The 24,466-nt window shown below is 45.8% G+C and overlaps 1 protein-coding gene across 3 annotated transcripts in view; it reads right to left on the reverse strand.

Annotated features, from left to right (window-relative positions):
• Positions 1-24,466, reverse strand: part of LOC128341223 (uncharacterized) — a 118,119-nt gene that overhangs the window by 10,692 nt on the left and 82,961 nt on the right. The window contains exons 11-14 of one of the 3 annotated variants that reach the window (XM_053287472.1): positions 14,743-14,859; positions 4,723-4,761; positions 3,679-3,733; positions 3,099-3,149 (exon numbers count right to left, since the gene is read on the reverse strand). In XM_053287472.1, the coding sequence (XP_053143447.1) occupies positions 3,099-3,149; positions 3,679-3,733; positions 4,723-4,761; positions 14,743-14,859 (262 nt within the window). The remainder of the gene's footprint in view (positions 1-3,098; positions 3,150-3,678; positions 3,734-4,722; positions 4,762-14,742; positions 14,860-24,466) is intronic. The other 2 variants (XM_053287480.1, XM_053287490.1) reach the window with 2 other exon arrangements.

Raw genomic sequence — 24,466 nt, forward strand, 5'->3', positions numbered from 1 at the left:
TAGGCATGGGTAACTGTGGGCAGATTTGCCTTCTTGAGAAAGGGACGTAGCTGGCGCACTAGCCAAAGCTGTGTGAAAGGAACCCTGGCCACCACCTCCACCTGAAAATCCAAAAGCAGAGCTGGGTCCAGCAGTACTCCCAAGCTGCACACTTGCTCTTTCAAGGGGAGTGCAACCCATCCAGAACCTGTAAAATCTCTTCATCCTGATTGTCTCTCTTACTGACCCACAGCACCTTCATCTTGTCTAGATTCAATCTCAGTTTACTAGCCTACATCCAGCCCATCATGGCCTCCAGCCCCCAATTCAGGTCATCCACTGCCTCCCTAGGATCAGCTGATAAAAAGATCATTTAGGAATGGGATTCAGCTGACAGTTCACACGCACTGTTTGTTGTTTATTTGCATATATTAAATAATGTGTATTAGATGCTATATTAGTGCTTCTTCTCCCTATGCCCCAAATAAGCAGTTCAGAATATTATCTGAAGCAGCACTTTTAAAAACAAGAATATCTTAAGATAAGCCTACCATTGACCGATAGGCAAGGCGAATAATACTGTTTTAGTTGTATATTCACAGTTGTAAGAATTCAATAAATATTAAGATACATATTTTTAAAATGTATGGATCTTGTTATCTGGCTTATGTGAAAGGTAAATCATATTTAAACAAACAGCCAACAGGAGAGAGGGATTTTGCTTAACTCTCTTATGCATCCAGGCTGCTCTTTTTAACTAATAACCAAACAAATTCTGTTCAGGAACTGTGTGTACAATTGAAGCACATTACATGTCCATCTGAAGCCTCAATAAATTAAAGCAATAAGAAACTGCAAGCAGACCAGCCTGAACCCCTTCGTTCTATCCCCTCATGGGAGATATATTAAGCCTCTTCTCATGAGCAGTGAGAAGGGCTCCAGAGCGGGCTGCGGGGAAGGCGGGTTAAACCTACCTTCCGAACAGATGATCCAGCTGGCATTGCTGGGGGTGCTTCCCATGCACTGAGGCAGTGGGGAGGGCCAGGGACCAGGATGTGTTCCTAGGATGTAAGAACCTAGGAAGGGCATTTTCTATGGTATTTTCTATGGCCAAATTGACCAGACTATTTGCCCAAGGTTTCAGGAAAATTCAGGCTTTCAGGCCTATAAAGTAAAAAATGTGTCTTTCGGGCTGTTTTCAGATATAGATTGTTTTTCAAACAGTTCTCAGATGTCAGAAAGTGCACCCTTTCATAAGATACACCTTAGTGGTTTTCCAATGTGGGCGGAATTCTACTTCAAATGGAATTCTACTTCAAATTCTACTTCAAATTCCACCTCAATATGGATGGGCAGAAAGGATATGTCGGTATATTGACAGGATGGTGACATAGCCCAAAAGTCCCTGTCTGTTTGACTTGTGATAAATCATTTGAAGTAGTTTTTTTTTAAGTTTATGATATAGAAGATGCAAATTTACCTGTATTAATTGCACAAATCCAATGCATTTTTGTTGCTGACTTCTGAGATTGTCAAGAAATTGGGTAAGAATACATATTCTTGATTTTTACTAATTGTCTGTGTGACCTCTTGGGTCTCAAAGGGGCAGAAATCTGCCAAATATTAAGATAAAGAACCTAAATAAAGGGAATTTTGAGAATCTTACAGCAGTCAGAGATGGAGATGCTCTAATTTTGACAGGGAATGCATTCCAAAGCCCTGGGGCAGCCACAGAGAAGGCCCAGTCCCTAGTCACCATCAAGTGAGCCAGTGGCAACTGTAACTGGACCTCCCCAGATGAACTTAATAGGTGGCAGGGTTCATGACAAAGAGAGTGCTGTCTTAAATACCCAGATGTGGGAATACAATCAGTACAGGAGCGTAGTGAGGGGAGATTGAGCCCATGTTCAGAAAATGGGTGGCCCCCCACTCGCAGCAGCACCCCCCATGGCCCTCCAATTACTTCCTCCCAGGAGGGGCCCACCAAGCTCCCACCTCCCCCAGCTTGGGACTCCTGCCACTGCCAGCATGGATACCTGCTGCCTGCACCAGCCGCATCCATCGGGCACTCACCCGGATGCACCCATCCTCCTTCCATTAGCTGGGCACCCAGCCGATGATAGGAGGAGGGACACAACCAGGCAAGCAGCTGAAGGAGGTGGCTGGTGGTGGCAGGTGGCTGTCATTCAACCAGCTGCCTCCATCAACCAGGTGCCCAGCTGGTGGAAGGAGGATGGGTGCCACACCAGGAGAGTGTGGCTGAAGGAGGCAGCTGTTGGTGTCACCAGCAGTAGCCCCAGCCTTGGGGAGGGGGGAGCTCAGTGGTTCCTTCTGGAGGCTTGGTGGCTTCTGGGCGCAGGGCACAATGGGCTCTTAGAACGTATTGGCACTATTATAGCTCTGCCCCTGAATCAGAGCATTGATTTGGCACCCCTGGCACCTTAGATATAACGAAAGAATCAGAATGGGCAAGGAAGGGCCACATCAGTGCCAATAAATAAGGGAGCTTTCATGCCTGACTTTTGTCCTTTGGAGCACCTGAATAGAGGAAAGAAGCATTGCCAGCTTCAAGCCAATCAAGCCTTTGTCTCTGAGCCATCAAGGGTAGTTTCCAGCACATTGTTTTATGACCATTTGCACCCAGTTCAATTTCCCCACATAAGCAAAAGCATAGTCACCGCGCATGACAGCAGTCGCACAATGTGGTAACAAAAGAAGGTACCCAGTGGTACCACCAGAGATATAACTGGAGCGGGGCACAGATTAAGGGCAAGGTGCATTGCTGGTGGGAGAGAGTTTTGTCCCACATGTTAGATGTTTGAGGAGAGGGAAGGAAAGGCAGCATCCACAGTGGTGCTTGCAAAAGGACTTGAGGCAGTTGTGATGTTCTACACAGTTGTGCTACCATTCAAATGCATGCATATTTGCAAATATAAAGGCTTGGGGAAGAGGCTGAGCTACCGCAAGAACTAGTATGGAATAGAGACACATTTCTTCATGCAATGACTGTGTTCTAGGGATGTGCATGAGCCAGTTCAGCACCTCCTCTGGGAAGCACTGAAGCAGCTCGGGCACCAGCGTTAGAACCGGCTCGATGGGGTGGGGAGCAGTTCCCTTACCTCCTCCTCACCTGCTCTTCCCCACCTCGCCACTGTTCTGGCAACAGAATCCTAAATATAAATGGAAGTGAACTCATGGAGAACTGCTCTTTAGGTTTATTCTGCTGCTGATGCTTTTTATACTAATTCAGTGATGTGATACTAGAGAAAAGCACTTATTTTGCTTATAAGTATGTGAAAGTGCCTTCCTTTCAAGTTACCACTGAGGTCCAGTAATGTGGTGGGGGCAGCAGGGCTGAGCAATTTGTGGGGAGTGTGGGATTCTTCCTCAATGCTCTCTGTAGAAATACTGGCTATATTTACAAACTTGGCAAGTAATAGCCATTTTTGGAAGGGAGGTATATAAATTAATTAAATAATAATCATAATCATAAACAATAATATAAAGAATATTGCCACATTGGATATTCAGCATTTCTGGCATTTTGGTTATATCCAGATTATAAATATTCTACTCACAATGTCTTCTAATTCTCTGAAATAGTTAAATAGAAATTGCCAGGCATTTGCTAGAGGCTGAGTCTCTCCCTATTCAGACAGATATAAATCAGGGGTCATTCTTTCTTCCCAAATGTCTTACCTCATGATTGCAGTACTTTAGAAAAATTCTTTCATAAAAGGATAAGCGTTCTGGACTTTGAAGGGAAAAGAGAGAAGTTAATCTACAAATAGGAAAAGAAAATAGGAAAAGAAGAGCATCGAACATGAAGTGATGAATGGCATGTGCCATAAGAGATCAAACACTATTAAAGAACATTTAATTATCATTTCACATCATCTCAAACACAACTGTCCAAATGTAAGTAAAGTGTGCCGTCTAGTCGAATTTGACTCCCGGCGCCCACAGAGCCCTGTGGTTGTCTTTTGGTAGAATACAGGAGGGTTTTACCATTGCCTCCTCCCATGTAGTACGAGATGATGCCTTTCAGCATCTTCCTATATCTCTGCTGCCCGATATAATACCAGTGGGGATTTGAACTGGCAACCTTCTGCTTGTTAGTCAAGCATTTCCCTGCTGCGCCACTTAAGGTGGCAGTTCCCATATCAGCTGTGAGCCACTCAAGAAGTCAAGGAGATCCAGGTGATGCTGTTGCATGTGTCGCCACATGGATGTCATCCCCAGATGCTTAGCATCCTTGCCCCGACTGCCCTGTGCCCTGCAGTGGACACAGCGAGCAGTGGTTGGGACATCTCAAGGGACCTCAAAATGCCGCCAAACATCACTGCTCTGGGTGGCCTTAGACAACCTCTGGGTAGCCTTAGGGTGGCCAAATGGAGGGGGGATTAAAATAAAATAACCTATTGGGGGGGGACTTTTTTAAAAAAGCCTATGGGGGACTTTTCTTTATTTAAAAATCAACCTATTGGGGGGTCCTTTTTTTTCTTTTTTTTAAAAGAAACCCTATTTATAGAAAATCCCTTTTAAAACAAGCCTACCCACCCACTCCACCCACAACAATACAATAGAATAAAAACAATGCAATGAATAAAGTACACAATGGGGGAACCTGTAAAAACAAGAAACAACCTGTAAAGAAAATATACCTCCCCACACCCAAACATGAAAGGAGACCCTATTTAAGGAACACTAAAGGAGGGAAAGGGGACAACAAAAAGTAATCACTTATCCCCATGTTGTTCTGGAGATCTTCTGCCCCACACACTGGTCAGGAGAAAAAAAGAAGGAATTACAGACCAGTAGCAGGCTGGCATAGCACAGGAGGGCAGGCACAGCCAGGGCGGCAGTAGGGCAGAATGAAAAGCTTTTCAGCTATTTCACCCACCCCCAAAAAAACAAATTAAAAGCAAAAACACAAAAAAACAAATAAAAAGGCTGGTGGGGGGAAAGACTATGGGGATGGGGAAGGAGGGAGGGAAGGAAAGGGGAGGACAGAGAGGTGCTGGATTCTGGAGCAGGTGGTGTGCTAAGCACAGCAAGAAAAGGATTAACAAAGAAAAGCACCTGCTACAGAGAAAACAAGGGGGGTACCCCCAAAGAACCCAGAATAAAATAAAAACAACTGGCAGTGGCAGTAGAGGAGCAGGTGAGGGCACATGGGTGAGGAGGTGGAGTGGCTGTGGTCTATAAAGATAACATCTCCCTTACCGGGATCCCTGTCAGGGTATCGGACCATATTGAATGTCTGTACTTGGGTTTGGTGACCAGGGATAGATTGGGACTTCTGTTGGTGTACTGATCGCCCCGCTGCCCAGTGGAATCCCTTACTGAGCTCACGGACTTGGTCGTGGAATGCGTGTTGGAGTCTCCCAGACTCTTGGTGCTTGGGGAATTTAATGTTCATTTAATGTTCATTGTCGGGACCAACCTTTCTAGGGCAGCTCAGGAGTTCATAGTGGCCATGACAACGATGGGCCTATCTCAAGTGGTCACACGCTTGATTTGGTCTTTTACTCTGATCACGGTGGTGTTCCATGGGTGGGGACTCTTTTGATTTCCCCATTGTCATGGACGGACCACCATCTGGTTAAGGTTGGACTTACAACCACTTCCCACCTCCACAGGGGCAAGGGGCCTATTAGAATGGTCCGCCCGAAGAGGTTATTGGATCCAGTAAGATTCCAAGAAGCCATGGAGGAATTAAGTGTTGGCTCTGTCGGCAATCCTGTTGATGCCCTGGTGGAGAATTTGAACAGCAAACTCACCAGGGCAGTAGACATGATTGCTCCCAAGCGGCCCCTCCAACCCACTTCAAAATTGGTGCCTTGGTATACAGAAGATCTACGGGGGCTGAAGCGGCAAGGTAGGCGACTGGAGCACAAGTGGAGAAAGACTCGACTCTAATCTGACAGATTGCGACATAGAGCACATCTAAAGATCTATGTTCAGGCAATACATGCGGCAAAGAGGCAGTTCTTTTCTGCCCATATTGCCTCTATGAGTTCACGTCCGGCGGAATTGTTCAGGGTTGTGAGGGGACTCGTATCTGCTCCCCCTCCCTTGAACCAGAATTTGGAGTCTTTTGGGCTTAGGCCCTGGGTATCTAAGAGAGCGTCTTCTTCACTATGAGCCCCACTACCCATTGAAGTCATCTGAGGAGGTCCGTCTCCAGTTACTGCCAACTCGTTTGGTGGCTGCACAGAGACGGGCCTTCTCGGTCGCTGCCTCAAGATTGTGGAATGCGCTCCCTGCTGATATACGATCCTCCCCATCTCTGGCAATTTTCAAAAAAACAGTTGAAAACCCATCTTTTCACCCAAGCTTTCTCAGCTTCCTAAATTTTTAGGTTTTAATCTCTGGTTTATTTTTAAATTTTTAAATTGTTTTTAGTTTTTGTATATGTTTTTAACTTGTTTTATGCTATTGTTAACCAACCAGAAATGAAAGTTTGGGGCGGTGTACAAATTTGATAAATAAATAAAAAATAAAAATAAATAGTTGTAGTCCCATTTTTTCACTGTGTTCCTTGACTTTCATTAGTAGAGCTTGCAGATCATCCACATTCTCAGCTATCATCAGCGTAGCGCAGGTTATTGATGTTTCTTCCTCCAACTTTAAAACCACACTCATCTTCTTCCAGTCCAGCTTTTTTCAGTGTATGTTTAGCATATAAATTGAATAAAGAAGGAGAAAGCATACAGCCTTGTCTTATTCTTTTGCCGATCTGGAACCAGTCTGTTTCACCAGGTTCTGTCTGGACTGTGGCTTCCTGTCCTGTGTATAGGTTTCTTATGAGAACAAGGAGGTGTTCTGGGACACCCATTTTCTTAAGAATATTCCACAACTTGATGTGGTCAACACAATTGAAGGCTTTTCTGTAGTCAATAAAGCACATTTTAATTCCTTTCTGGTATTCTTGGGCTTTCTCAATTATCCAGTGTGCATCAGCAATGATGTCTTTTGTTCTTTGGCCTTTTCTGAAACCAGCTTGAACATCTGGCATTTTCCTTTCCACTTAGGGCTCTAATCTACATTGGATGATCCTGAGTATTATTTTGTTAGCATGTGAAATTAAGGATATCGTGCAATGGGTTGCACAATCTGTAAAGTCTCCTTTCTCTGGTATGAGTATGTAGACTAACCTCTTCCAATCTGTTGGCCACTGTGTCATTCTCCAAATTTGCTGGCATAGTTTGGTTAGAGCCTTGACTGATTCTTCTTCTGTTGCCTGCCATATTTCTATAGCTATTCCATCAATTCCTGTAGCCTACCAACTTGGTAATGACCAGAGTGCTGATCTAACTTCATCTTCCCATACTAGAGGTTCTTGCAGGAAGGGAATATCTTCCAGAGTATCTTGGATGTTGACGTCCCTGCTACATAGGTTTTCAGTATACTCCTTCCATCTCTGTTTGATCTTCTCTGAATCAGTTACTATCTGGCATCCCTTAACATACCAATTTGAGGTTGGAACCTTCCTCTTAGTTCAGAGATCTTTTGGAAAACTTTCCTTGTTTTTCCGTATCTGTTTCCATCCTCAAGGTCTTTACAGATGTCATTGTAGTACTGTTCCTTGTCTCTTCTAACAGCTTTCTGAAATTCCTTATTAAGTTCCTTTGTGAGGTCTTTATCTTTCTTGACTTTGGCTTCTCTCCTCTTCTTGGCAATTTCCACTGTCTGTTCTGACATCCATTTTGCTTTCTTCTGTTTCTTGGTCTTTGGCAGTAATCATCAAAATCCAAAACATTCATCCTTAACAACTTCTTTGATTCTATGCCACAATTCCTCTGGTTCCCTATCAATGAGGTTCAGAACTTCAAAGCGGTTCCTGATGTTCTCCTTGAAAATGGTAGGAACATTCTCAAGATCACTTCGTGGGAGCTGGATAGCTTTGTTTTTCAACTTTAGCTTGACTTGGAACTTGCACATGAGCAGTTTGTGATCTGTTCCACAATCTGCCCCTGGCCATGTCTTTGCTGTTATAACTGAGCTCTTCCCCCTCCTTGCACCAATAATGTAATCAATTTGATTTCTATGTACCCCATCTGGTGATGTCCATGTGTATTGGCGCTGCTCTGGTTGTTTGAAGAATGTGTTAGCAATGAAGAGATCATTGGCTTGGCAGAAACTAATAAGTCGTTCTCCTGCTTCATTTCTGTTTCCTAGGCCATATAGGCCGACTGTGTTTTCCTCCTTACCTTTTCCAACTTTAGCATTCCAGTCTCCATCCACAAGTATCACATCTTGCTTGCATGTTCTGTCAATTTCAGACTGGACTTGAGCATAAAACTCACCAATTTCTTCTTCTTCTGCATCAGTTGTTGGGGCATAGACTTGAAGAACTGTCATGTTAAAGGGTTGTGCATGAAATCTAATTGATATTAGTCAGTCACTGACCGCATTGTATCCATGTACTGTCATTGCTATATCCTTCCTGACTATGAAAGCAACACCATTCCTTCTTTGGTTTTCGTGTCCTGAGTAGTAAATGGTATGGCTTTCTGACTGAAAGTGTCCCATTCCAGTCCAATCTGTGGTTGATTCATTTCATCTTTCACTGTGTCGAGCTTTCCTATATTCATGCTTCTTATGTTCCACGTTCACACTGTAATTCTGTCTTAGCAGCTTTGGGTTTTCTTTTCCCACATGGCAACATCAGCTGCTAGATGCCCAAGAGGCTTTGGTCTAATCGCGTCATAAACACCATCAGTACTCTGAGAGATCCTCAGCTCTTCCTCAGTAGCATGTTGGGTACCATCCGACCTGAGGGGCCCATCCTCCGGCACTACATCGACAAATATTCCATTTTGTCTATCCATGTGGTTTTCTTGATAATTTGAGTACTCAGTGTTAATTTTCTTAAGCCTGTGAGTAGGGATGTGCATGAACCGGTACAGAGGCCATTTTAGGGGCCTCCAAACCAGTTCGAATGTCCAGCAGTTCGGCTGGTTCGAAGGTAGAGGGATATCTTTAAGGATGGGGGAGTGTGCTCTTACCCCTCCCACTGCATTTCCCCCACCAGCACTGACTTTTAAAATGGTCCAGCAGGGAAGCAGCATACCTCCTTGCTACCCCGGTCACTTCTGGTCTGAGGAGGCATCGGGGCGGCAAGGAGGTACGCTGCTGCCCCGCTACTGGACCACTTTAAAAGGCAGTGCCAGCAGGGGAAATGCGATGGGAGGGGTAAGAGCACCCTACCCATCCTTAAAGATATCCCCCCTCCCAGTTCCGTGCCGGTTCCGTGCACACCACTACCTGTGAGTCAGGCTGAGGGAGTGGGTTCACTGAGCTTCAGCACTTAGCCAGTCAATAACTGTACCTTAAGCTCTCTGGGAGCCCTTCAAGAACCGAGAGAGTACTAGTACCCCCTTTTGGGAACCCCTAGTCTACACTGACTGGCAGCAGCTCTCCAAGATTTCAGGCAGGAGTCTGTCAAAGCCCTTCCTGGAAGCCGCCAAGGACTGAACCTGGGACCTTCTGCATGAAAAGCAGATGCTTGACCACTGAGCTATGGCTCCATGTACATCTATCACTTCAAAAGAGAGAGAGAGAGAGAGAGAGATGGGAGCGCGCGCGCAAATAAATAGTCTGCCTGAAGCATAATAGGAGAGGTTGTATTGGCTTTGGAACAATACACATACAGAGGCAAACCTGATGACTGAACCAGTGCTCAGCTTGCTGTTATGTCTGTCTACCATGCAAATTGTAAAGCCAGTCTCACACCAATGGTGAAGAAACTGCTGTGAGTGCTTTTTGACATCTGTCTTCACCCCCAATTTGTAGACTTTATGTGTTTTAACATCTGCATTTGACTAATCTCCAAGAACTGCTGAGGTTACTATGAAATAATGCAGGGGTAAGTAGTATTCCTAGACAGTATTATTTTACCCAACCTTTTCCTTCAGCGTCTATTTTCTTATCCCAGAGCAAAGGAGTGAAATAAGTAGACAACCTAAGAACATGCCTTTTTCTTTTGGCTGGCTCCCCCTGACTTTTTGGCCTGTACTCTGCCCAGGTGCTGGGGAGGATGAGAACTTGCTGACATTGAGTCTGAGATGCTGAAAATGTGAAGAAAGGGAAATTGGAACCTGCCTCTGGTTTGAACTGCAACAGAGATCAAAGCCCATCTTTTGCAAGCACAAAGGGTGTGTATCAGTTTGGGGAGTAGCTTCTGTAACTTTGATGGAAGACAGCCTGATCACATGAGAGCACTGTACCCTAGTCTTGGGATTCTTGTCTACAGTTACATCTTTTTAATTTGGAAAATGGTGCTGTCAGATACATTTTGCTATTTTCCCTATGCTTGGGATTTGTTAACAAAGCAACACACATGGCTCTGCTTAGAAAGGAGAGGTGGAGCTCAAAAATCACTGCCACAGCTGGGCTAGATTTGCTCTGCTACTACCTCTTATACAAGGTTATAATAGGTTTTTACAGACACTTAGTACTTCAGTCTGCTGTACTGCTGGTAGGGATTAATATTTTGTTTTTAAGACTGTGGCTGTTTTCATTAGTGGTTTCTTTGATTGCCCTGTGCACTTGGATACACAGGGTGATTGAATTATACATTTAATTGTATAAATTAAATTATACATTTATTATTATTATTTCTTGTTTACACAGTCAGACAGGTGTTATCGACTGGTTTGTTTTATCCAGACATCGAGTCCTTCCCAAGGACCTGGGATGGTTGAATTTTATTGTCAGTTGTTATAGATATCGTCGCAGAATATAGGCTGTTCCCAGTAAAGCTGCTTTTTGTAATTGGCTGATGGTGATTTCTGTGGCCCCTATGGTGTTGAGGTGCTCTTCAAGGTCTTTTGGAACTGCACCCAGGGCGCCAATGACCACTGGGATTATTTTGGTCTTTTTCTGCCACAGCCTTTCAATTTCAATTTGTAGATCTTTGTATTTGGTGATTTTTTCTATTTCTTTTTCTTCTATTCTGCTATCCCCTGGTATTGCTATGTCGATTATTTTCACTTGTTTTTCTTTCTTCTCCACTACAGTTATATCTGGTGTATTGTGTGGCAGATGTTTGTCTGTTTGTAGTCGGAAGTCCCATAATATTTTTACATCTTCATTTTCTTCAACTTTTTCAATTTGATGGTCCCACCAATTTTTGGCTACAGGTAGCTTGTATTTTTTGCAGATGTTCCAGTGTATCTTCCCTGCTACCTTGTCATGCCTTTGTTTGTAGTCAGTCTGTGTGATCTTTTTACAAAAGCTGATTAGGTGGTCCACGGTTTCATCTGTTTCTTTACAAAGGCAGCACTTGCTGTTTGTTGTTGATTTTTCTACTTTTGCTCCTATTGCATTTGTTCTTAGTGCCTGTTCTTGTGCAGCCAATATTAAACCCTCAGTTTCTTTTTTCAAGTTGCCATTCTTAAGCCATTGCCAAGTCTTGGTGATGTCTGATTTTCCACTTATATTGTGCAAATATTGACCATGCAGGGGCTTATTTCTCCATTTTTGTGCTCAGTTCTTGACTTGTTCTTTCTTGTAGGCCTGCTTTGTTTCATTGGTGTTGAATAGTTTCTCGTTATTGATCATTTGAAGTGCATCTTCTTCACTGTCCTTGATATATTCTTCAAGGCCTCTTTTCTCTTCCTCTACTGTTTGATGGACTTGCAGCATTCCTCTTCCACCTGAGCTGCGAGGGAGGTATAGCCGATCTACATCACTGCGGGGGTGCAGAGCATGATTGATGGTCATGGTTTTCCTGGTCTTACGATCTAGCGTCTCTAGCTCTGCCTGGGTCCAGTCTATTATTCCTGCAGTGTATCTGATAACAGGTATAGCCCTGGTGTTTATGGCTTGTATGGTGTTCCCGCCATTGAGTTTGGACTTGAGGATTTTTCTGACTCTCCTGATGTATTCACTTCCAATTTTTCTTTTCACTTCAGTGTGTGCGATGTTATCAGCCTGGAGAATGCCCAAGTATTTGTAATGTTCTTTCTCTTCCAGGTTCTTGATGTTGCTTCCATTGGGCAGTTCTATTCCTTCTGTTTTTTCTTATTTTTCCTCTGTTCATTATTAATGCAGCACACTTGTCTAGTCCAAACTCCATTGCTATATCGCTACTGAATATACGGACAGTGTTATAGCAATGGAGTTTGGACTTATTATTATTTTAAAAATACATAATAATATATCAGATTTTTCCTCCCAGTTGGTCTATACCACATAAGTCCACTAGGGTAGCTGGGTTTTCTTTTTAAGGCAGGAGTTCTACCAGCAGGCAGGTAGAAATTCAACAGATGAGATATTTCCTAGCATGGAGTTGTAGTGATGGGAAAGCTGGACTGGTTGAATTTCTGAGTGTAAAGTAGTCTATTTTAAAAATAGCCTCTGTCAGGAAAAAGATGGCAACACTGTCCAAACTGGAGGAAAGATGGAGGGACCTCTCATACCTGCCAACATGTCCCTATATTTTCCCATTCAGATGAACGAGAAAATAGGGACCAGGGATGTGCATGAATAGAGATTTATGCACAGATTCGAAGCACAGATTTGCTCCTTTAGGAGAGCAGGTCTGCACCTGCTCCTCTACCACTCCACGCAGCTTCCTGGCATCTCTTGTGTGGCATTGGCACGCACATGGTCTCCACACATGCATGGCAGCTATTTGCGTGGTTGCAAATAGCTGCCACGCATGCACAGAGACCATATGTGCATGCCACCGCCACACAAGGGGTGCTGTTGCTGCTCTCCTCACTTTTAAAGGAGCCAGATCTGTGCTTCAGATCTGTGCATAAATCTCTATTTGTGCACATCCCTAATAGGGACATACTAGTTGAACCCGGACAGAGCATCTGTGTGGTAGTTCACTTCCTTTTTGGGGTTATTTGGGAGAATTTGTTTGGCTGGTCCTCCCACACCTCTCTCTCTCGCTCTGTCCCCCCCACAACAGGGCTCGCTCTGCCCCCTCCACCGCCTCTCTCGCTCGCTCTGTCTCTCTCCCCCCGCGCCTCTCTCGCTTGCTCTGTCTCTCTCCCCTGCGCCTCTCTCGCTCGCTCTGTCTCTCTCCCCGCGTGCCTCTCTCGCTCGTTCTGTCTCTCCCCCGCGCGCCTCTCTCGCTCGCTCTGTCTCTCCCCCGCGCACCTCTCTCTCTCGCTCTGTCTCTCCCCCGCGCACCTCTCTCGCTCGCTCTGTCTCTCCCCCGCGCACCTCTCTCGCTCGCTCTGTCTCTCCCCCATGCGCCTCTCTCGCTCGCTCTGTCTCCCCCCGCGCGACTCTCTCACTCGCTCTGTCTCTCCCCCACGCACCTCCCTCCTGCCCCACTGTCTCCTGTCCTCCCCCTCCCCCACTCTCTCTTGCCCTCCCCCTCCCCGCACTGAGTTCTTTACCTCTGCTGCCACAGGCCTTACCGGGTGGCGGGTGGCCGCAAAGGGCCCCGCTGCCGCTGCTCCTCCTCCCAGGCGGCAAACAGGGAAGTTTTGCCACCCAGTTCCCTCCCGCCCTGGCCTCCCACGGGCACCTTGCCTCCATGGGAAAGCTGGCCTCTGTGGCCCGCTGCCTGGCCTCCGTGGCCCGCCGCCTGGCTTCCACGGGCAAGCCGGGCCCACCGCCACCTGGCCTCCGCAGGCTGGCCAGGCCCGCTGCCTGGCAGGCCCGCCGCTGGGCCAAGTACCAGCTCCGCGGCCCACTGCTTGCCTCCGCAGTACACTCCCCCCAGCCTTCAGCCCCAGTCTGCTCTCCCCCCTGCCTTCAGCCCCAGTCTGCTCTCCCCCCAAGCCTTCTGCCCCAGTCCGCTCTCCCCTCAAGCCTTCTGCCCCAGTCCGCTCTCCCCCCAAGCCTTCTGCCCCAGTCCATTCTCCCCCCAAGCCTTTTGTCCCAGTTCCTTCCCCAAGCCTTCTGCCCCATTCCCCTCCCCCCCAGCCTTCTGCCCCAGCTTGCTCCCTCCTCCATTTTCCCTCTTTCTCTCTCATTTTCTCTCTCTCATTCATGCTTCCGCCCCACCCCGCCGCTTTCTAGGCTGCTTCTGTTTTCCCCGCTGGCCATTGCCGCCACCTCCTTGGGCAGCCAAGCATTCAGCCGGCTCCTTCCTGCATGGCCCTCCCTCTAGTGAGCGTCTTCCGAAGCAGTCAGCCGTTTCTGTGTCTCTGTCCAGCCAGGCTCCACCGCTTTCTCTCCCCACAGCTTCCCCCCTCCCCCACCCCAGTCCGTTTAGTTCTCCTCTCTGCTTGCCCGCTTTCCTTCTTTTCCTTTCCTCTCTAAGCGGCCACTTCCCTTGCCCAGCCAATCCGCTGAGTTGCCGGGACGCATCCCCACAGAGGCACGTCTACGAGAATTAATATAGAGGCAGGCATGACCTCTATCTGATTTTGGAGTTTTCTCTTTCCATGTTGTTTTAGACCTTCATATCCTGATCAAGATGATCTTCAGGCTGCGTTTAACTGTGTTGTTATTCATTACTCAAATAGTAAGGGGTTTTTTTTTTTTTTTTTTTAAGGAATTCTGGTTAGTAGAAGACCTTTAAAGGTGGATGAAAAGGGAAATACCTTGTTTCAGCACATATTTTCCAGTCTTCCTTCAAACTTGTTTGTATATAAACCATCACATCAGTCTTTAGGGCAAGAGAGGGGAAATGAACACGTACGTGCCTTTCCACCATGAAGCTGCTAATATAATTCAGGCTGACTTCCTGGGTGTTTCATTCTTGGACTGATTTACATTCTTTCCCAGTGAGTGAATGTGATAAGCACAAGTGTCTATTTATAACCAACAGTGGGAGAGACTTACTTAATGATGCAGTACTTGGTAAAAAAATCCAGAGTGCTTGGCCTGACTCTTCGTGTTCCTTCCATCACTACTCTGGCTTTCTGACTATTCTTCCGAGGGCCCCTCTTGATGCTTGGCCTATGGCAACAAAACAAGAACAACACCCACCAAATGGAAGAAATTGAGTCATGCTGGGATTTTGAAAGAAACACACCTCTGCACATCATTTCTTAAAGGGAGAGAGGGAGAGAGAAGGTTAAGATGTTGAGGAAAAACATTCTTATAGCAGAAGATAACCCAGTAGCCTCACCAAAGGCTTGTGACATAATCTGGGCTATAGCTAAAGTGGATAGGCATAAAGATAGGGCTGCCTTGTGGGAAAGAGAGCAGGTCTCCTATACCTTTAAGAGATACACAGAAGAGAGATTTCAACAGGTGTCACTTTTTTGAGACACACTGAGGAGGAAAGCAATAAGTAAAGAAAAAAAAGGAAAGATTGTGCCCTCGGTGTCGACTCCTGGAGACCACAGAGCCATGTGGCTTTCTTGGTAGAATACTGTTTACCATTGGTTTTCTCCTGTGCAGTATGAGACTGAATTTGTAATGAATTTGCTGTTGTCACTGAAGTGAGCATCCACCTCCAGCACTTTCCTAGATCACTAATGCCCGATATAGGTGACTACAAATATATATTTATTAGGCACAGTCTGGGAAGCACAAGGGGATGAGAATTAGGCACAAGGGGATGGAAAAACACCAAGGTGATCAGATGTGTATTAGGGGTGTGCACAGAACCACCAACTGCGGTCTGGCACTGGGATGGGGGGTAGCTTTAAGAGCGGCGGGAGGGTTTACTTACCCCTCCTGCCGCTTTCCCGCTCTGGCGCCGTAATGCTAAGAGTAATTGGGGCGGCAGGATACCTCCCTGCCGCCCCTTCCCCGATGTTGCTGGAAAAAATTCCCAGCAGTCCTTTGCGCGCGCACACATCATAGAGATGTGAAGCACGCGCGCAATGTGTGTGTGCGCAAAGGACTGCTGGGAGTTTTTTCCAGCAACATCAGGGAAGGGGAGGCAGGGAGGTATCCTGCCACCCCAATTACTCTTAGCATTACGGCACCAGAGTGGGAAAGTGGCAGGAGGGTAAGTAAGTAAGTAAACCCTCCCGCCGCTCTTAAAGCTACCCCCCTGAACTGGACTGCCCAGGTCCGGACCAGTCCAGACCGGTCCGGAGGCTTTTTCAATGGCCTCCGGACCGGTCTGGGCCCATCCCTAATGTGTACTGAGGAGACACTTGAATATAACAACACTGAAAACAGCACCACGGGAGAAATCTATACATTATATTTAAATATATTACAGTTCCTGGCAGTAGTGGCTGGTGCAGGCACTGCCAGCGGGGTGGCGAGAGGCACCTTTAAGTAGGTGTTTACCTCTGCTCCAGCCACCCTTGCAAGTTGCTCTGATCAGCAGTGCACCACCCAGCACTCCCTGCAGCAGGAATCAGCTCTGCCACTCACCTGGCTGCTGGCAGGGGATCAGCTCTGTGGAAGCCAGGCGATTGGTGGAGCTGATCCCCACCGCAGGGAGTGCTGGGCGGTGCGCTGCTGCTCGGAACAGCTTGTAGGTGCGGTTGAAGTGGAGGAAAGCACCTACTAATTTATGCTTAAAGGTGCCTCTCGCTGCTTCCCACCCACCTGGCGGTGCCTGCACCAGTTGCTACTGGTTCCTGGGCTTTACCTTTTTGTCCATCTTGATGTGTTCAAGAAATGGGAAAAGAGGGTGTGGTGATGGAGAAAAAAAAATAAGAATTCAAGGTACTTCATATCTATTTAATTCAGTAACCCTTACAACGGTCCTATAAGGCAAGCTAGCATTGGTCTCTGAGAGAATAGTGAAGCCCACTAGAGAGTGACTGGGTGAGATTAGGGCTGGAGGCCTCCCAGCTCCCATTCTAAGCCTCCACACTAAGCCAACAATAGCAATATTATAGATATTCTTGAACAAGACCCAAAATAATATTCTGTTGCATGAATATTTTTCTGTAGTGAGGTCAGTGCTGAACTATTTTGAAAATCCCCTCTGTAATCCATGCAAGCACAAAAAGTCATCCCACCCCGTGCCTCTCAGACTTTCTTTGTTTTAATAATGTTTTTAAAAATGCATTGTGATCTCCTCAAGTGGGTTCCACAGTGCGTCTTTCAATTGGAGCATTATGTGAAACAGGAGGGCCAGAGGGATATGGTGCAATGAGTTACAAAGGAAGATCTGTAAAGATTAGATAGTTCCTTGCCTGCAGTATGAATGCCTTAATGTGAGGATCACAGGAAATTTTAGTCTATAAGCTTTCAAAATACATTAATAAAAAGATCCAGCTCTAGCAAGAACATTCACAAGGACAGAATATGCCATGTCCTTAACTCACCCTACCAGATAATCTAATACAAGAGTGCAAAGATATTTCTCCTACAGCCTCCAATCATCACCGTTTTGTTTTTGCTTTTGATTTGGTGAAAGCTGCCTGATCCTATGAACTCACCTTGGCTGTGGTGGTAGAAACAGTGCTAATGAAAGAGACATTCCATAGCTGGCAAGTGGGGCAGAGTTGGGTGAACAACAGAGCTTCAAACTCTCCTATCCAATAGCAAAAGCTAGTAACACTCTTTTAGATAGTTAGGTGGGTTTTTTTTGGGGGGGGGGGGTGGTTGTGCTTTTTGTAACAAATCAAAACTCCTTCACTAGCTCAGAGGCTCCCCCCATTCTAAGACACAACCCGACTTTAATACTGCACTCATTTTGATGCGAAATAGTCTCTCTATTGAAAAACAAAACAAAACAAAAAGAAGACTTTAGCATGCTTCACAGTTGCACATACAAAGATGTATGAATTGTGAACAATGGAAAAACCTGACACATTGGATGGGTTCACATGACCTGCTGAAAGCTGGTAAGAAATCTGGATGAGTAAATCAGAGGTTCCCAAGGCACACACACGCCTTTGCGGTGTGTTGTCCGAACCTGCCCAAATCCAGTTGGCAACTGGCAAACCCATCTGCTTACTGACTTCAGCCTGAGGTTTGTAACCAAGAGCTGAAGTTGGCTTGCCAAGGTTGATAACAAATCAGGTTGGCCAGTTGCCTCCTAGATTTGGGAGTGTTTGGACAACATGTCATGGAGCCCGAGGAGACCCACAAGCCTGGCAGCCAGGTGCTTTTTCTCTTAACTTCAGTTAAGAGCTGGGCTTAGGGACAAGGTTAGGCTGGGCAGGAATGCTCCCGCCAAGCCTAACCCCACTCCTAAGCCTGGCTCTTAGCCTAGGTTAAGGGAGCAAGCACTCCCTTAGCTCAGCTGCCGGGCTCATGTGTCTCCTCGAGCTCCACAGAGCCCTAGAAGATACAGAGACCAGTGCCTAGAGTGCCCGCTGATGGAATCCCCAAGACACCGTGCTTATTGTTCGGTGTCTTGTGGGATATGCGGAGGTTAAGGAAACAAATCTCAGCCTCTGTTGATCTGCGCTGCCGGGAGCAGCACGGATAGTCCCATCAGCATAGGTTGTGTGGGTGCACTGAAGGTATCAAGATTGATGTCTGGAAGAAGGTAGGTTGAACCCTGCCTTCCCCTCCACCCTCTTGCCTGCACGGTCATGTAAATAGCCCCACTCTGATGTATTCGGCATGTGTGTTAGAGCAGGGCACATTTAGGATCCTCTAAAAATTGATCCTATCTCTACTAACCAATTTCAGCAAAAGGGAGAAATTATAATGATTAAATGGTATCAGAAGACATTATTTTGTAATATGGAGAATGGAGCATTATGCAATCTGATTGCTGAGGGATTATTTTTACATTATAGACACCACCCAGAACCTGATGGAAATGCTTCTGTGCAATAGTGACTCTATGGCAGCCAGGCAATTAACCCAATGCTGAAATTAAAGATTTTGGAGCAGAATTCCTTTTCCCTGCTTCATTTCCCCAACTTTCCTGTGAAATAAATACCCCCATAAAACATTAGTGAGATTCTCAGCATGTGTAGGATTTCTATTCTTTAGAAATCTGTGTGATCACCCAAGGGATTTGAGAGAATTAAGATCTACGCACTGTACGCATGCAAACAGGCAAGAAGAAATAGAACTCTTTATTTAACAAAATGCATTAAAGAGCTTATTAGAGGAATAAGCCAAGGTAAACCTATCATTGTTTAGTGCCAGCACTTAATATCCTTTTCTGCAGATAAGTGACATTAACATTTCTAGAAACTGGGTTTTAATTACTACCATAATGACTATTTGAAGGCATTATTGTTTACCAGTTAGCTGCTTATTTTTGTCAGTTACAACAGAAGATTAGCGTCATTTCCTAGTAGGCAAACTGACCTTTTTGTTATCATTTTGAGGCTGCCTATGTTCTTGTTTTGAGAGAATCTACCAAGGTTAATGCAGCAAATGCAAGCATCAGAGATCATCCTGGAGCAAGTGTGCCAGTACATCACAATAGGCATCAGTTTAGTCCAACATAATGATTCCTGGAAGCCTTTCAGACAGCAGGCTTTACTGCAGGTTTACCACAAGGCTTGACTGCAAGTTTGGGTTATAACAGATACTCCAAAGCAAAAAGAGGACTTTAAAATCCCAGTCATAAATTGGGCTAGTTTCCAATATGGAGGGGGAAACCCAAATTGTGTGTGAAGAGTTCTTTGAAATATCGCATGATTTCAGGGTAAATCTGGCTGATATGTGAGTATATACACACACCCTCCCAAAGTAAAGTCGCTGTCTGGGGCTAGTTTCTTGCTACAGAAAAGCAGTAAATGAAGAGCAAAGCAATGGGCAGTATTCTAGCTCTTAATTCAGCATAGTTGATCATGTACACAGTATCTGATTTGCATTCTTTTCTCCGCTTCCCATTGTCACAAATTCCTCTTAATTGTTGACCTCTCTGCCTATTTTGCATTTCTTGATTTTCTCTGGCTGATCAATTCTGTCATGGTAGGGCAGGGAAGTTTTAGACCAAGAAGCTTTGTGTTAAGGTACTTGTGTGGCCTTAGAACTAGAATTTGAAGAGAAACAGTTGTGAGCATGACCTATAGAAGAGTAACACATGAACATAACCTATAGACCTTGTGCTTTTTGTTTAGATGGTTTGAATGACTGAGCTATTATGAAACAATTTGAGAGAAATTTATTGCCCACAAAGGATGACACTTGCTGTTTATGGCATATCATCATCTAATAGAGTTCCAGTTAGTGAATGTCAATAGATGAGGGCCTTGAATATAGGAGAGAGATGGCTATTGTGGTCCCTAAGGCCATGCTATCTGACTGGGATGGTTACCCTAAACGCCCTTGAGAAGATTCTGGACTCCCTAATGTTTTTTTTTTTTAGGGACCTTGGTCCCTACTTTGGTCCTTCTGGAGAATCAGCCTCCCAGTTGGCTTTGCACAAGCTTCAGGTGTGTAAACAGCTCATGCACCACCCCACAAGGGAGACAGGTATGTTCCTCCACAAGTTACAGAGGAATTATGCTTACCCCCAGAGACTGATGGACTCCAATCGATTCCTGAGGGCTCTGGGGGATTTTCCAGCTAGTATGGCAGGCTCTCCTGTCGAAGCTCTAGTTGCTCTCTAGAATGGAGATGTGGCTCAGGCAGTCACCACAATCACTCTCAAGTGCCCTCTCCCGCAAAGCAGAGCCCATGCAGCACCTTGGTATATACCTGAGCTAAGGGCGATGAAACAAGCTGGGAGACAGCTGGAATGTGAGTGGAGGAAAACTCGGAGTGAGTCTGCGTGAACACAGGCTGGGGCTCATTATCGGCCTACTCTGTGGCAGTGATGGAACAGAAGAAACACTTTTTTTCATCCACCACTGCATCCTCTTAGTGTCATCCAGTGGGACTCTTCCGGGTGGGGTGTGGGGCCTTTTGTAATCTGGCCCTGGGCCAGATACATTATAATCTTTGGTAGTACACTGTGAGGCATTCGCACAGCAATTTGAGGATAAAGTCACTCACATTGGCCATGAGTTGGACACTTTGGCTGATGCAGGATCATTGGGAGAGGTACCCAGAGTAAAACCTGGCCTAGTTTTGCTGGAGTAGTTTCAATTATTGGTCCCTGAGGATGTGGACAAGATGTTTAGTCAAATACAGCCGACCATGTGCATGCTTGCCCTTGCCCTTCATGGCTTATTAGATCTATTAAGGAGGAAATTTTTAGCTGGGTCCAGTAGGTTCTAAATGCCTCACTGAGAGAGGGAATAGTCCTCAATGAGAGAGGGAATAGTCCCAGCTTCATTGAAGCAAGCTATTATTCAATCCTATTATTAAGCTTTTTCCATAGCTTAACTCAAGAGATAGAGAGGAGAGCTGGTCATGTGGTAGCAAGCATGACTTGTCCCCTTAGCTAAGCAGGGTCTGCCCTGGTTGCATATGAATGGGAGACTTGATGTGTGAGCACTGCAAGATATTCCTCTCAGGGGATGAAGCCGCTCTGGGAAGAGCAGAAGTTTTCAAGTTCCCTCCCTGGGTTCTCCAAGATAGGGCTGAGAGAGATTCCTGCCTGCAACCTTGGAGAAGCCGCTGCCAGTCTGTGAAGACAATTCTGAGCTAGATAGACCAATGGTCTGACTCAGTATATGGCAGTTTCCTATGTTTCCTATGTTCCTAACCCCTCCTAAAGAAACCCAGACTAGACCCAAAGGATGTAAACAACTATAGGCCTGTGGCCAATATTACCTTCCTGGGCAAGATGCTTGAGAGTGTCATGGCTGACCAACTCCAGACACTCTTGGAGGAAATGGACTATCTAGATCCATTTCAATCAGGCTTTAGGCCCAGCTTTGGAACAGAAACTGCTTTGGTCGCCCTATGGGATGACCTATGTAGGGAGAGAGACAAGGTAGTGCAACCCAGTAAATTCTCTTGGATCTCAAAGCAAAATGACTTCAGAGGCCCTCCTCTGGGTGCCCCTGCCAAATGAGGTGAGGCGGGGAGAGGGCCTTTTCAGAAGTTGCACCCCATTTATGGAATAGCCTCCCCAGTGAAGTTCATCTGACTTCATTACTTTCTTCTTTTAGATGCCAGGTAATGATGCCAGGACCTTTTTATTCACACAGGCCTTTTAAATTTCGGGTTTTTAAATTTGGGTTTTCAAATTTGTTCTGATTTTTAACTAATTTTAAAACAAGTTTTTAAGCTATTTGGTATTGAATTTTGTATTTTCTTTTTACCATTTTTGTGTGTGGCTGTAATGAATGATTCAATGTGTTATGCATTTTATTGTATCTTTTAATCCTCTGATGTGATTAGACACTTGGAGACATACAGTAGAGAACAATCTATTATGGGGCGGCTAACAAATAAAATTTGTTGCTGTTGTCGTTGTTGTCATCATCATCATCATCTAGGGTAGCTTCAGCCTGGGTGGAAAACTGGGTGGGACCTGGGTGGGCACCACAGAGTAATTGTGCCAGCGGCTTGGCTTCATATAGTCTGAGTGCTGCAGGTACATAATGACCACCTCTAGTTCGAAGGAACCTCAAGATGGCAGCGGTGCTCCTCTTTGCCGCTAGGGCAATGTGTTCACAGTGGGCCATTCAAGCACCAGAGGCCTGGAGGACCACCCCCAGATATGTAAAGTAGGTGACCTGTTCAATTCTGTGGCCATCGATACTCCAACAGCGGATCTTTGGTATTCTGGCGAAGGCCATGATCTTAGTTTTTTGATAAATTATTTCAGGTTGTTCATATTTGCAATACTGTGACAGAGCCGCAGTAGTGGATCTATTGTAGTGGATTCAAGCTTTTTCCATAGCTTAACTCAAAAAATAGAGTCAAATGTGGCCTTGAGGTTTATGAAGGCAGTGTACAGGGATGAGGAGTTATTAGAGGAATATTTTTCAATGAGATGCTGGAGCACCAGGCACTGGTCAGTTGTAGATCTGCCTTCCCTGGTGAGAGCCCCTGGTGGCGCAGTGGTAAAACTGCTGCCCTGTAACCAGAAGGTTACAAGTTCGATCCTGACCAGGGGCTCAAGGTTGACTCATCCTTCCGAGGTCGGTAAAATGAGTACCCAGAAAGTTGGGGGCAATATGCTAAAATCATTGTAAACTGCTTAGAGAGCTCCAGCTATAGAGTGGTATATAAATGTAAGTGCTATTGCTATTGCTATTCCCTAAAGCCTGCTTGTTCGTCCACCAGCACTTCTTCTTGTTCTAGCCAGTCCTTGAATTTCCCATGTATGTGTCTGGCATACAGCTTGCTGATGGTAATTGAGCAGGCTAATTGGCCTATAATTGGCAGGGTCATTCCTATGTCCCTTTTTGAATATGGCGACAATGATTGCCAACCCCCAATCCTTGGGGATGTGACCCTGGGAGTCAATATGCGTAAATAACAAGGCCAGGAACTGGGGCTCACCATTCCAGGTTACTTTTCATAATATCCATAGGGATGAGGTCTTCCCCTGGGGCCTTGCCTGTTTAAGATTGTGAGACAAGGGATTCCACCTCCGCTATTGTGACCGGTGGCCAGCTGGGCAAGTCTTTTATATCCCTTAGAGGAGGGCCTGGGTTTACTGTGGCCTCTTCATACATGTTCTGAAAGTGCAATTCTCAGGTTGATGGGGGGATGTGGGAATCTAACAAGGTCAAGCCATTGTAAGAGTCCTTTGCTTTGGCAGCCTGAATGAGTCACGTCCAGGTAGTTCTCATGGCCTCTCTTTTCTTGATTGTCTGAAGGTGTTTATATTGTTTCTTGAGGATTTGGAGATGTGAGAGGGCCTCTGAGGCGACTACCCCTGTACTAGCTCTGTAAATGAGGTAGGCAGAGGTAAGGGCTTTCCTGGCCTTTACGCAGTCCTTATCAAACCAGGGTTTGGATGGGTGCCCAGCTGGCATGGTGGAAGAGCCAATCTTCCTGCATAGATGTTTTTGAAGCTTGTGCACCAGGCTCTCATATGTCTCCGGGGTGCTGACGCTGAGGCGAAAGTTATATAAGGTCTCACTGATAGCTCAGAAAAGGTTCCTCTGTGAGCAGTTCCTTTATTGTTTGGTCAAGCTGGGGTGTCCATTTTGCATGACATCTGCCTTGATCCTCTGTCAGAATATTGGGCGTGCAGCAAGTTTTCAGGCGTGACTGTTGAGCAAGGGTCTCCAGTTGTGAAAAGAGTGGAAAGTGACCACTATCCAAATGCGGCATGACTTCAAAGTTCAAAACAAAAGGGAATAGGTTCCCGGAGATAGCGATATAGTCTATGGTGCTTGTTTTCATGCCAGGTAGATAGGTATATTCACCTGGAAAATCATTCTCCATTGAGCCATTTATAATCTGTAGGTTGAGTCTGGCAGTTGTTTGTGCCAGGCAGAGTCTGGCAAAATTAGCTCTCTGATCCTTTGAAGAGTGAGTAAGGGGCAGGGGTTCAAACTCCAGACAAGGGATGGGTAGGTGGTGGCGGAGGAATAGTGTGTGGTCGTCAGGACCCATCCTAGCATTGAAGTTGCTCCACCATCACCACCAGCGCCTTGGGGTTGGCCAAAAGGAGGTCATTTGTGTATTGCTCAAGCTCAGTCCACACAGAGCAAATTATAGGCTTTCGTTGCTGGGGTGGTAGATAGGCATTAATAATTAGTAGTTCCGTGGGACCAAAGTGGGCTTCGCTACTCAATCCTGGGAGATGGCTCCGGCCAGGCCGCTTGGATGTTTTGGGAGAATTTATTTTTAGCTTTGGCTCCTCTGCATCATGGTC

Source organism: Hemicordylus capensis, chromosome 1 (assembly GCF_027244095.1).
Source record: "Hemicordylus capensis ecotype Gifberg chromosome 1, rHemCap1.1.pri, whole genome shotgun sequence".
In the NCBI taxonomy this organism is placed as follows: domain Eukaryota; kingdom Metazoa; phylum Chordata; class Lepidosauria; order Squamata; family Cordylidae; genus Hemicordylus; species Hemicordylus capensis.